At 34.4% G+C, this 14,416-nt stretch overlaps 1 protein-coding gene across 2 annotated transcripts; it reads left to right on the top strand.

Moving 5' to 3' along the window:
* Positions 1–712: 712 nt before the first annotated feature.
* Positions 713–14,283, top strand: tie1 (tyrosine kinase with immunoglobulin-like and EGF-like domains 1). 2 transcript variants are annotated; one of them, XM_042726044.1, is made up of 23 exons: positions 713–972; positions 2,023–2,316; positions 2,827–2,937; positions 3,234–3,389; positions 3,473–3,604; positions 3,707–3,847; positions 4,575–4,703; positions 4,794–4,939; positions 5,061–5,205; positions 5,284–5,442; positions 5,557–5,694; positions 6,674–6,958; positions 7,118–7,408; positions 7,494–7,684; positions 10,290–10,500; positions 10,588–10,698; positions 10,896–11,086; positions 11,413–11,526; positions 11,660–11,730; positions 12,788–12,828; positions 12,922–13,018; positions 13,103–13,202; positions 13,569–14,283. In XM_042726044.1, exons 1-23 carry the CDS (start codon positions 930–932, stop codon positions 13,638–13,640), a joined length of 3,369 nt encoding a protein of 1,122 aa, XP_042581978.1. In that variant the 5' UTR covers positions 713–929; the 3' UTR covers positions 13,641–14,283. The 2 variants fall into 2 exon arrangements, with proteins under 2 accessions (XP_042581978.1, XP_042581979.1); XM_042726045.1 differs by lacking the exon at positions 6,674–6,958 and having other exon boundaries at positions 714–972.
* The last annotated feature ends 133 nt before the right edge of the window (positions 14,284–14,416 follow it).

Genomic DNA, 14,416 nt, shown 5'->3' with positions numbered 1-14,416 from the left:
GCATTTAATGACTTATACAATGAACTAAAGACTAGATGTTTTGAGGGGCAAGGGTATTGCTCAGAAAACTATATAATACATTTTGAGCATGAACATGACATTAGCAGCTGATAATGTAGGAAACTGCAGATAAATGTGCATAATCAATTGCATGTATGTACAAACTACAAAAGTAATCACAACTTGTATAAAAAAATAGGGGAAACTGGTTTTATGATGTGTATTAATGACTAGATGATGTGGAGGTTGTACAAGTAGTTTTGAGAATTTCATTTCTGATTTGAGAAATGCACCAAAGCGACTGAGAAAAACTAATAAATTTCAAATTTTCAGTTTGATTTAAAGACATTTTTTTGTCTACTTCTTGTACAATTTGACGTTTCAGTTGAGTGGGTCTTGTTTTAAGAATGTTTAAATGTTTAGACAAATATATTTCTATGCTTAATACAACTGGACAAATATATTTTTATGCGTAATACACATAACAATGTAAGAGTAAACGTTTTGCAGATATATAATTATAAAACAATGCTGATCTTGATAAACTGGCTTTACTGTAAGTCATCAGACACATCCAGTTTTGTGTAAATGAAATTCAGTGGGTATAGTGAGAATTCAGTGAAAATAGTACAAACTTTTTGATCCTCTCTCTCTCTCTCTCTCTCTCTCATCCCCTACGCCTCTTCCTTCCTTTCCCACCCAAAGTATGAGTGTGGAGTAAGCAGAAGAGTTGAGTTTTCTGCGTATCAACAGCAAAGATTTCCACGCGCAGAGTGAATCAGAGCGCGTACATTCATTCACAGTGATTGTAGAAATGCGCAATTACGCGCGGCGACGGCTGGCGAGCTGGAAAACCCCACTGGAATGACAAATCCTGTATTTGGGTAATTTCTAACGGATTATCTGGGAGTGAAAATAAGATAACAGTCATGCTACATTTAATCTGCCTCTTGTGCCTCGTGGACATATCTGGTAAGTACTGTGGTAGGCTTATTGTTAGTTTCCCACTACACCAAAACGTGTTGTTTCTACTTTTGACTTGATTTCAAAAGATTTATTGATTGATTGATTGATAGATTGATCGATTGGTTGATTGATTGGTTGGGAGAGTGCAATTAGTATGGGAATTGGGTTAGTTGGCTTACAAATGCCATCTCATATAACTGTTTTTGAGTCAGACGTATGTGAGTCATCTACCAATAATTTTGTATGCTTGTTTCAAATATTCTATACAATATTTTGGTCTATATTAGAATGACATTCTGTGCTCACAATATGCTGTAAAACACACACAAAAAAATATTTTTGGCAGTTTTATCCTCACAATATACAACGCACGAAAATTCCATGCAAGTTCTACTATAATGAAGGTAAATTTACCTTAAAGTTTGAACTGTTTTCTTTTTCTTTGTTTTAATATCAGTTGTCACTATTTTTATTGTTGTCTAGGTTGTTTGTGACAGGTTCAAACTTAGCAATGGTAGCAACTTACTGTAGCCTATATAGTGTGACAACAACAACAGCAGGTCAATATATGTTAAAAATGTTTTTCTTGTGGAAAAGTGTTTTTTTGTTTGTTTGTTTTTTTTTCTGTAGCCAAGACATGTGCATGTATAGATATTGACTTTACTGGAGTCAAAGTCCTGGGCTTGTCTACATATTTTCATTATTTCGCACATGGGATCTAATGGTATTCATGGTGGAATGATGGATTTGGATCCTCTTTGTTTCCTGATATTGTTCTTGTGTTGAGAAGGGCACATAGTGGCAGAAAGCCAGGGGAAATGTGTGAGAGCAGGAATGTGGATGTTCCTCTATAGTGGCTCCATTCTTGTTGTTATTTTGTGATCAATGTTAATAAACAGGAAACTGTATTGAATAAATTCACAGTTTCACCCTTAAGTGATGAGAATATTAACTTACTAATTATTTTTTTTATCTCTCTAGCAATTGTTTTCCAATAGTTGTCCAATTTTAGTAAACTGCATTGTATTAATCTGTATGGAATGTGTATTCTCTCAGTTGCAGTCATGGATCTCACAATGACCTCTAACGGGACCACATCTGCTCATCATTTCCGCCTCTCTTGCATTTCTGGAGAGCGTGATACAGATGGGATTCAGCTGAGCATCACAAAGGACAACAGCATTGTCCTTCGTGCAGATTCGCCACATTTTAATGTGCAGAGGCCACAGACTAAAGAAGTGGTGGCTACTGGATTTACAGGCTTTGACCACACTGGGATTTTCTACTGTCACTCAAAAAGGGGCTCTGACCAACTTGGCAGCATTACACTCATCAACAATTACAGCAAAGGTATGATGACATGAGCTGGGGGGAAAAACATAAGTTATAGTTCACCCAAAATATAAATTCTGTCATCATTTATTAACCTGCATGTTACGAACCTGTGTGATTCAAAAAAGACACAAAAGAAGATACCTTGAAGAATGTTTCAGCTGTTTCTGCTCTTACAATGAGAGTCAATGGGATTCAAAACAACAATGAGAAAAAAAACAACCCTTGAGACATTAAAAAAAAGTCTTATCTTTTTTGTGTTCTTCATAAGAAAGTAAGTCATACAAGTTTGAAATGACATAAGGGTTAGTAAGTAATGACAGCATTTTCATGTTTGAGTGAAATCTTTAAACTTTAAACAGTTTGACAAAACACTCAACAGACTGTTTTTGTTCAAGTATTCAATATATCTCATCTAAAATATATTAATAACCTGAAATATATTTGTAAAACTAATTATCAGACTGAAGAAAAGATTGAATAAATGTGATGTTATACCAGAAAACTATTATTATTTTGTCTTTTTAGGTCACTTTAAACCAGTGAGAGTCACTCTGACGGCCAGTAAAGGAGACGAAGTGAAACTAATCATGGATGTTGTTAAGACACAAAGACGAGACATTACTTGGAAATTCAATGGTCAGTATATCTTTATTCTTATTCTTTATGATTTAGCAGGATGCATGTCAAAAGACCATGTATGCAACATTTTATGCATGAGAATATGAGATTCATGAAAATATGTTTCAAAATGATATACATACAAACAAAAAGACAGAAAAATAAAAAAAAACTAAAATCCAAAATGGGACGCCATGTAGAAAAACACAGAGGTTCCAGCAGGATGTTTCCAACAAGATGATCAGTAAACTGATGGGCAAAAATCAGTAAATGAATGAGCAATTTATAAGCAAGAATATTCTGATTTGTTTTAGGTAACTACTACTATATGACTCCTATTGCTGATGTTCAAAACCACACGGCAGTTCTGGATATGATAAAAGTTGATGAAAGCCATACAGGAATTTACAGTGTTGGCTATGTTGGGGACAGTGCTCTTTATAGTGCCTGGATCCGCCTCATCGTTCGTGGTAACATAATCAGAATCATATGACCAATTTAAATATATTCAGAACTATGGATTTTCTATTCTAGAGCTTGATTTATTTTCTAGGATGTCCAAAGAATAAATGGGGCTCCGACTGTGACAAAGACTGTCCCGAATGCTTGAATGGAGGTGTGTGCCATGACAAAGACGGAGATTGTGTTTGCCCACCGGGGTTTATGGGAATGCGCTGTGAGACAGGTAAAGGAAAACCTTTTATATGATACGGATCACTTGCATCTTGGAGACTATGCATGTAAGGACTTAAATATACAAATCATTTTTCTGATTTTGGTCTTGCAGCCTGTCGTGAAGGAATGTTTGGTAGGAACTGCCAGGAATCCTGTAAGTCGGAGAATGGATGCCAGGGCTTGAGTTTCTGTCTCACGGATCCTTACGGCTGTTCTTGTGCAAGCGGCTGGCATGGAGATCGCTGTCGTAAACGTGAGTTTAACATAAGATCCCTTTCTATAATAACTGTTCCCTCTATGCAGAGTATCATCTGGACCCCACAGGAAGGATTCAAGTTTAAACAGGTGCTGCTGGAATCTGCCAGTAAAAATTCAGCTTCCATCAGTCTGACCAAGATAAACATTCCTTACTGCTCTGTCCATTTGTTTTAGTCTTTGTGGAAACACAAAGTCTTTGTTTCCACCTCGGAGTAAATAAAACATGTACTTGTGAGATAAAGTAAAAAAATAATAATAATAAAAAAGAAGTCACACTGTAACATTGTGAAATACAAAACTGCAAATACAGGAAAGCCATAATTATGAGAAACAAAGCTGAAGTAGAGTTATATAAAGTCAAATTGTGTGATGCAGTCACATTGTGGAATACAAAGTTCCAATTATAAGAACAGAATGATGAAACTGTGAAAAATCAACTGCAATTGTGAAATTAATGGTACAGCTAAGAGATATAAAGTTGCAATATAAAGTAAGATAATATGAGATATTAAGTAAGAATTTAAGAAATGAGAAAATGAAGAATTAAGAATTGTAAGAATAGTTACACAAACAATTACACTTACATTTTTTGAGGTCAGAGCCCAGATTTTTGTATTTATTTTTTTCAGGTCAGACTCAAACAACTTACTGAATCCTTTTAAAATGCTTATTTTCTTGATATATACAATAAAAACATGGAATTGTCAATCTTATTTTTATAGCCTGTCTTGAAGGAATGTATGGCGCTGACTGTCTTTTAAGTTGCAACTGCAAAAACAAAGGCAAATGCAATCGATTCAGTGGCTGCCAATGTCCTACAGGCTGGAGAGGGCAATACTGTGAGAAATCAGGTCAGCCTTCAAAACTACTTTTCCATCTGCTCTAAAATCATAACGTTTGTTCCTCTTGGCGCCGTTTGTCTAACCTTATCCCTCTTTCAGATCGCGCACCAGAGATTTTGGACATGGCCAGTAACCTGGAGGGAAACTTGAACTCCAGCCACAGGATCACATGTTCTGCAACAGGCCATCCACTGCCTAGCCATATGAGTATCGAGCTACGCAAGCTGGAAAGCACCGTTCTTAAGGTGAAAGCATCAGAAGTATAAGAAGCTTAATAAAAGGTTGCATATGAAATTGAAAAAATGAATGTTGTGTCTATCTTTTGAATGTGACAGTCTTTGTGATTGTCTGCTGTTGATTTCTCAGGCATCCCACACTACCATGGACTCCAAAAAAAGCACAGCTCACTTTGAGATCCCAAGGCTGTCTGCCGAACATAATGGTCTGTGGGAATGTCGAGTCTCCACCAATGGTGGGCAAGATACCTTCAAGTTCACCTTAACTGTGAAAGGTGAGATTCATTTAAAATGCATTCATTCTAGCGAAGTTCTTACTAACTGAACTGAATTTGCACTTTCTTGTGAACTAGAGCCACCTTACCCATCCACTGCTCCTAAACTGCTGTCGAGGAGTAGCAAACAACTGGTTGTAAAGCCAGTGGACACTTATAAGGGTGACGGTCCCATTATTTCCACTAAGCTACTTTACAAGCCAGTGGATACAGAAGACTCCTTGTCATCCGTTATAGGTAACTTTGCCCAAATCATTTCTGGTTTTAGGAATTCCTGCATTAGATCCATGCCAATGTATAGAATCATATCAATATACTATAGAAGTCATACACATATCATCTTTTTTTTAGTGTATGGCAGTGATCAAATCACATTACCGAATTTAAAGCCCTCAACCAAATACCAAGTCCGTGTACAACTCGCTCGCCCAGGGGACGGAGGAGAAGGTCCTTTGGGTCCAGAGGCAATCATGGAGACTGACTGCCCAGGTGAGAATCAGTCAAAATAGAATTAAAAATGACTTGGTTGTAGAAAAAGATGGAGGTAAATGCCTCATTTAAGAACATATTTAGATTTGAGTTTAGCATGTACAGGAATACAATGTATAGGGTGTACAAAATCGCCCCATTACTGTGGTAAGATGGCCCCCTACCTGTGGCAAAAAGACCCCTTAAGTAAACTTGTCCTAATTGTAAGTGTAAAATACATCTGATACATGTAAAATATGCGATAACCTAAATCTAATTAATGGAATTATAATATTTAAATAAATAATTAAAACATTAACAATAACATGCCACTGCCACTTTTCACTTTTTGTTGTTTTTATTACTTTTTTTGTATTTCTATATAGCTTTAATTCTTTTAATTCAGTTTTACTTTTAGTAATTTTATGTCTTAAAACTTTACTCATCTTATATTTATATATTATTTTATGTTTTAATTATATTTTATATTTTGTCATTTTATTTATATTTTAATTAGCAAAAAAAAAATGAATAGTTTTAGTTAACAATAATAACGCTAACTCTGTTAACAAACAGCCTTTTAATATTTGACCTAAAGTAAATTCACAGATCACTATAATCCAATAAAAAAATATATATATAATTTCAAATAAAAACTGTTCAGAATAAATCTAACGCTGAAGCTCAGATTATGAAGATTATGAAGTCCCATAAACTTTCAGTAAATGTGTTGAGATGAGATTGAGTGACATTTCAGTAGAATAAATAAAAGTAGGGGGATATTTCCTCATCTTATGAGAAGAAGAGTGGGGTTCTTTGAGCTGAAGATGGAGGTTTGGATGAGGTTGACATGGAAACAAGTCTATATAGATAAACAATATTTTGACTGTTGACTTTCAGTCAATATTTGACCCTGAAAAGACTGACTCTGAGAGCAGTATAGTTTTCACGTAGCACAGCTGCAGCAGACAGCATCTGATTGCGTATTCTGTGTCGCTAGAGCCCACGGCCAGGCCGGAGATTGATTCCTGCTTATTGGAGGGCCGTAATGCCACCATCAGGTGGTCCCTGATTGGCACGTCCCACAAAGCCACTGGCTTTTTAATACAGCTCAATGGACCACATGGAGAGAAGCTGCAGGAGGAAACCACCTTGCTTAATGTGCTCTCCATCAAGGTCTACAATCTGGAGTATCACAGGGACTACCAAGTGGTTGTCCGGCTGATAAACTGCGGCAGCCATGGGCCCCCTTCAAAGCCCCATCATATTCACGTCTATAAGCAGGGTAAACAGAAATCGTGCATGTCCCCAAGTAGGCGCAAATAGGTGACTGACTATAAAATAGGACATGAATGTCAGATGTTAGACAGGATTTGGTGGAAAGGAATAACTCAGAGTGTGAAATGAAACTGAAGTGGCAAAACTACGTATGATCTCTCTCCAGGTCCTTCTTCTCCAAGGAACGTCCAGGCAGATGCTCTGTCCATCAATGCAGTCAGGCTTCAGTGGCAGCCACCTGAGGACCCCAACGGAGGCATTGTGAAGTACAGCATTGAATACCAGCCAGTGGGCCAGAGCAGCTTTCACCCTTGGGTGGACACAGAAGATGGCAACAAAACCGTGAAGGATGTGACATCCCTCAATGGGAGCACATTATACCAGTTCAGGGTGAGGGCTTTCTCCAAGGTGCCAGGGAAGTGGAGCAAGTTTGTACAAGCCAGGACACGTGGAGACGGTAAGTGACCAGAGAGAATAAATGTGAGAAAGTCATACTGTAAAGCCGAAATATCAAGACACTTACTGTTTTTCATATCAAGCAGGATTCTCCAACTATATTCCCACCACTCAGCAAGTTGGACGACCAATGGTTGAGGATCATCAGCTTCTTTGGGCTGTGGTTGGGTCAGTGGCTGTGACCTGTGTGACCATCCTTCTGGCCCTTTTGGTTCTCTTCTACATTCGTAAATCTGTCCTTAAACGAAAGCGGACGTTCACCTATCAGTCTGGATCGGTGAGTGGACACTTTACTTTATCACTTTATTTTTCCCCTTATGCTTGTGTATGTACAGTGGCAGCAAAAATGTTTTGGACAGTTTTGGACACAAAATCTTCTTGTAATTCTTCAACATAGTGGGATAGTTACATCTACTTCATCAATATATTTTTTATATGAAATATTTATTTATTTATATTATGTAACATAATGAATTTCTATGATGATATGTATACACACTACCATTTAAAAATTGGAAGTAAGCAATATTTTTAATGAAAGAAATTAATATTTTATTCAGTAAGGATGTATTTACTTGATCAAAAAACTGACAGTAAAGACCTATACATCATTATATATATATATATATATATATATATATATATATATATATATATATATATATATATATATATATCAGTAAGTTTGTATTTTATTGTTTATGAAACTTTAATAAAAGATTTTTTAGTTATTTAGATAGATAGATAGATAGATAGATAGATTTGAATGCTTTTTTTTAACTTTCTATTCATCAAAGAATCATGAAAAAATATAATTATAATTTCTAAAAAAAAAACATATATATTAAGCAGCACTGATAACAAATATCAACATTGATAATTATATGAAATATTTATTAAGCACCAAATCACCATATTAGAATGATTTCTGAAGGACAATGTGACTCTGAAGAATGAAGTAATGGCTGCTGAAAATTCAGCTTTGCCATCACAGAAGTAAATTAAAATCAAGTTAAAATCACTTCTTAAATTGCAAACTGCAAATTGAAACTTTTTCAAATAAATAAATCAAATAAATGCAGTCTTTGTTGAGAAAAAAATTGTAAAGATCCCAAACCTTTGAACAGTTATACAGTATATAACAATTTTAATAATTTTAAACAATTATATATAACCATATAGTTCATGTCATTGTAACTTATAGTTTAAGAGGACTGAACTATAAGTACTATAAAAATTATAAGTACACATAACATAAATCTATTATGTTTTTATTGTTTTTTATTGTGTTAGTTAGCTAACCATATTTTTTAATACTTTTTAACATAATCAAAATAACCAGACTGCAAGTAAATGTGAGCCAAAATCATCACAATTAAAAGAACCAAAGACTTAAACTACTTCAGTCTGTGTGCATTGAATTTATTTAATACACAAGTTTCACAATTTGAGTTGAATTACTGAAATAAATGAACTTTTCCACGACATTCTAATTTATTGAGATGCACGTGTGTGTGTATATATATATATATATATATATATATATATATATTAGTGCTGTCAAAATGATTAAACCGATTAATCACATCCAAAATAAAAGTTTTGTTTACATAATATATGTATGTGTACAGGGTATATTTATTATGTATATATAAATACACACACATAAATTATATATTTAGAAAATATTTACATGTATATACATTTATATATTTATATTCTTATATTTTATATTATATAAATATATTTAATATATAAACATAACATATTCTTCTTAAATATATACATGCATGTGTGTGTATTTATATATACATAATAAATATACACAGTATGCACACATATATTATGTAAACAAAACTTTTATTTTGGATGTGATTAATCGTGATTAATCATTTGACAGCCCTAATATATATATATATATATACAGTACAGACCAAAAGTTTGGAAACATTACTATTTTTAATGTTTTTGAAAGAAGTTTCTTCTGCTCATCCTAAGCCTGCATTTATTTGATCAAAAATACAGAAAAAATTATTATATTATTACAATTTAAAATAATTGTTTTAAATTTATTATACTTTAAATTATCATTTATTTCTGTGATGAATTTTTAGGATCATTATCACATGATCCTTTAGAAATCATTCTAATATGATGATTCATTATCAAAGTTGGAAACAGTTCTGCTGCTTAATATTTTTTCAGAACATGTGATACTTTTTTAGGATACTTTGATGAATAAAAAGTAAAAAAAAAAAAAAAAATTTAAAATATAAATATTTTGTAATAACAATATACACTACTGGTCTTTTTTTTAAATAAAATCAATACTTTTATTCAGCAAGGATGTGTTAAATTGATAAAACTTGATAGTAAAGAAAATATATTATTAGAATATATATTATTAGAATTTTTTTTTATTTTGAATAAATGCAGTTCTTTTTAACCTTTTATTCATCAAATATATTAGACAGCAGAACTGTTTCCAACACTCATAATAAATCAGAATATTAGAATGATTTCTAAATGATCATGTGATAGACTTCATGTTACATGTGACACTGAAGGCTTGAGTAATGATGCTGAAAATTCAGCCTTGCATCACAGGAATAAAATTATTTTTTTTTTATATTCAAATAGAAAACTATTATTTTAAGTTGTAATAATATTTCACAATATTACTGTTTTTTCTGTATTTTTGATCAAATAAATGCAGGCTTGATGAGCAGAAGAAACTTCTTTCAAAAACATTAAAAATAGTAATGTTTCCAAACTTTTGGTCTGTACTGTATATATATATATGTATATAATATAATATAATCTTACTCCTCAATAAATGTATAATTTTACTCCTCAATAAATGTAAACACATGCACTCTCAGGGAGAAGAGACTATCTTACAGTTCAACTCGGGGACTCTCACACTGACCCGGCGACCAAAGCCTTCCTCAGAGCCCCTCACCTATCCCATACTGGAGTGGGAGGACATTAAGTTTGAGGATGTCATTGGAGAAGGGAACTTTGGTCAGGTCATCAAGGCCATGGTCAAAAAAGATGGCATAAAAATGAGTGCTGCGATTAAAATGCTCAAGGGTAAGAACACAAGCCAACACAGCATTGTTAGCCAAGGTCTGTTTAGACATGATTGTGATTTTGTGTGTCCGTTGTGTGCACCTGCAGAGTTCTCCTCAGAGAATGACCATCGAGACTTTGCCGGTGAATTAGAAGTGCTGTGTAAATTGGGACAGCATCCAAACATAATTAATCTAATTGGTGCCTGTGAAAACAGAGGTGAGTGCGCCACCTATTGGCTTTACCTAGACATAAAGTCAGATAATATAACGTGCCTCACAGAGATTAATGTAAATCTAGAAGTGTAATAGTAAGCTTCAAATCACTATTGTCAAAGTACTTTATTTGGCACGCATGCCATATAAATGTTTCTCTATTAAATAGTGCAGATATGTGACAGCTTCTGTTATCCACAGGTTACCTTTACATTGCCATTGAATATGCACCTTACGGAAATCTTTTGGACTTCCTAAGAAAGAGTCGTGTCCTAGAGACCGATCCTGCTTTTGCTAAAGAACACGGAACTGCCTCCACACTCACCTCCCAGCAGCTCTTGCAGTTTGCTGCTGATGTAACAACTGGCATGCATTACCTTAGTGACAAACAGGTATAACGTTTTTCAGATTATGGAGGTGTATGTATAACAATCCATTGATGGATGGGCAAAATTAAAGGAACAGTTCACTCAAAAATTTAGATTTACTCACTCTTAGGCCATCTCCTTTAATTGCTTAATCATTTATTCTTTCATTCAAATTGTTTAATTATTAGCCTTTAATTTCTACAATTTTCTAAATTATTATTTTATTTAATTAAAGATTTTTACATTTATTTTTTAAGTTTATTAAGGCCATTGTAGATTTTATGCCACTTTAATATGATTAATAAATATGGCTTAATTCTTTGCCTGGTTATCTTGTTTTGTGTAAACAGTTCATCCACAGAGATTTGGCGGCCAGAAATGTACTTGTGGGAGATAACCTAGTTGCTAAAATCGCAGATTTTGGCCTCTCACGTGGCGAGGAGGTATATGTGAAAAAGACCATGGTGAGGACCATATCTGTGAGATGATATAAGATGATAAAACTCATTTGCCTTTAGTTACTCAGCCTGTTGAATGCATAGTGTATCTAAATTACTCATAAAACTGTTTAAATGTTGCTCTCTCTCTCTGTCTCAGGGAAGACTGCCTGTGCGATGGATGGCCATCGAGTCACTAAACTACAGTGTCTACACCACAAAGAGTGATGTGTAAGTATTTTGTGGTTTTGGCACGTGAACATCACTTTGAACATCTCATGCCTAAATTTTAAATGTTATTGCCTGAGACTTTATTTTCTAAGAAAATGTGAGAAAATAATTAATTTTCAAATAAATATATAAAACACCAAGTGCTATTGCATCCATAAGTTTCAATCCAAAACAACATGTCTTAATCCTTCTCAATTTTTAATGGACAACTGATAAATAAGCAGGAAGAAACTGATAACATAAACCAGGAAGCTCAAATTTAGAGTAGCATGTTCCACATGACCACAGTGTCTCACTGCTATTTTTACCCACTCAAGAACATTGTGCACTGAACATTTCGAAAACAACATGACCAACATGACATACAAACATAATTGTCTCCATTACATTAGCTCGTTATTGATTTCCCACAAAGCTTGAGTTTGAATGTCACACTCAAACATTAGCGTTAGCTTTAATATATATTGCATCACTGTTTACACACAAAAAAAAATTATATATAGTAAGAAATGTTACTTGAGCTCTAATCAGTCTGTTAGAATGTTTTCTGAAAGATCATGTGATATTGAAGACTGGAGCATTGCCATCATGTCTATAAATATATTAAATACTAAAATATATAAAAATTGAAAAGAGTTTGTAATAATTGCAATAATGTTTTACATTACTACTGTTCTTAATGTATTTTTCATCAAATAAATGCAACCTTGATGAGTGTAAGAGACTTTCAAAAATATTCCCAAATTTTTAAAAGGTAGTACAGTTCAGTGCAGTTAAAACAGTGTGCAAATGTTCAGTGCAGTTAAAAACAGTGTGCAAATGTGCTAAATAGATGTTAGTCATTGAGTTGAGTCTTGCACCATGAGCACCATTTCTTTTAAGACACTGCATCAAGTTTAAAAATAGCTAAACTTTTTACAATAAACTGAGACCACTGATGTCTGTTCCATTTAGTTGCTTTCCATCCAACTGCTTCTTTTACAGATTGTTTACACATCTGTTTCTTCTTAATCTTGATTATTTTTTTTTAATTAAAATATCTTTCTTGGTTTTTCAGGTGGTCTTTTGGAGTTCTTCTGTGGGAAATTGTAAGTTTAGGTAAGTTTGTTCACAACAATTTGAATAAATTGTTGTCTACTGCATTGTAAACATGTTTCAGCCAGATGAACACTATGAATCTGTTCTCCTTAGGTGGGACTCCATACTGTGGGATGACCTGTGCTGAGCTCTATGAGAAGCTTCCTCAAGGCTACAGAATGGAGCAGCCCAGGAACTGTGATGATGAAGTGTAAGCGCAGATACTCATGCGTTCTTATAGTCACTTTCCATATTGATTGACTCCAGTTGTATTAATAATTAATAATCAATACAGGTATGAACTTATGAGGCAGTGCTGGCGAGATAGACCCTATGAGCGACCACCATTTTCGCAAATATCTGTCCAGCTCAATAGGATGCAAGAGGCACGGAAGGTAAGGAAAAAACAGACTGATGCTTGCATATGTAAACCTCAGACCACCGTGCAGAGGTTTTGTGGGTTTTTACCAAGGAACTGCTATGTGGTTATAGGTGGTTGCTAGGTGGTCTCAGTTTGATTTGATCAAAAATACAATAAAAACAGTAAAATTGTTTTCTATTTTAATATAGTTTAAAATGTAATTAAATCCTGTGATCCCAAAGCTGAACAGCCATTACCCCAGTCTTCAATGTCACATGATTCTTCAGGAATCATTCTAAAATGCTATGTAAAAGTGGGCATTTTATGGAAATAGCAGTAAAGTAGCAGTTATATCTGCACGTAGCCATCAACCAACCTCTAATTCTCATCTTTCATCTAGACCTATGTCAACATGGCTCTCTTTGAGAACTTCACTTATGCTGGAATAGATGCTACAGCTGAAGAGGCCTGACTACCAGCCCCCCCAGACCCAAGAAGGGTTCATAACCCAAGGGAGGCTCATCACAGTAGGGGTTCACGCTACTGTCACTCCCCTGTGGTCAGGTTCCATTGTTCCAAGAGACACTCCACCAAAACCACATGGCTATAGAGAACAGACTGTGAAAGGACACTCTTGTGATTCTAGAAGGATTCATATCTCAGGACATGTTGGATTACTCAAGAGGAAATGGAACTTACAATATAAGCTACAGATGTAGCATACTGGGTCTGTGGGGATCTGGACCATGCACTGAACTTCTTTCTTCTCCCTCTTTTATTGAGACAATCATTGTGTGAGGTTGTTGAAATGTACATTCATCAAACGCAGTTCATTCCGTGGACAAAAACGCCAGTATTATTCAATGTAGCACCTGAGAAAGCGATGTATTATCCTTATTGAAGATCATTTGTTTAGTTTGAGTGAGTTCTGTAAATAATGTTTATGTTGTTTATCAGACCGTAAAAAGCCACTAAAGATCTTTTTTATGTTATATATTTTTTTTTTACGTATGACATATGTATGACATGCTATAGCCATCCTGTAATCATTTTAAGTACGTTAAGAGAATGTCTTAACTTTGATAAATAAAGCATCTATGTGGTGACAGGACTCATCTCAGAGGCATTTACACTTTACATTTATGCATTTAGCAGACACTTTTATCCAAAGCAACTTACAGTGCATTCAGGCTAATATTTTTTTTTCACCTAACATGTTCCCTGGGAATCGAACCCACAACCTTTTGC

Source organism: Cyprinus carpio, chromosome B6 (assembly GCF_018340385.1).
Source record: "Cyprinus carpio isolate SPL01 chromosome B6, ASM1834038v1, whole genome shotgun sequence".
In the NCBI taxonomy this organism is placed as follows: Eukaryota; Metazoa; Chordata; class Actinopteri; order Cypriniformes; family Cyprinidae; genus Cyprinus; species Cyprinus carpio.
Note: the sequence above shows the minus strand (reverse complement) of the source record. Positions and strands in the feature narration are given on the sequence as shown.

Coding starts and splice junctions, on each gene's coding strand:
- tie1 (XM_042726044.1), top strand. CDS start 930: ATGCTACATTTAATCTGCCTCTTGTGCCTCGTGGACATATCTG. Junction 2,317..2,826: donor CATCAACAATTACAGCAAAG/GTATGATGACAT, acceptor TTGTCTTTTTAG/GTCACTTTAAACCAGTGAGA. Junction 3,848..4,574: donor TGGAGATCGCTGTCGTAAAC/GTGAGTTTAACA, acceptor TTATTTTTATAG/CCTGTCTTGAAGGAATGTAT.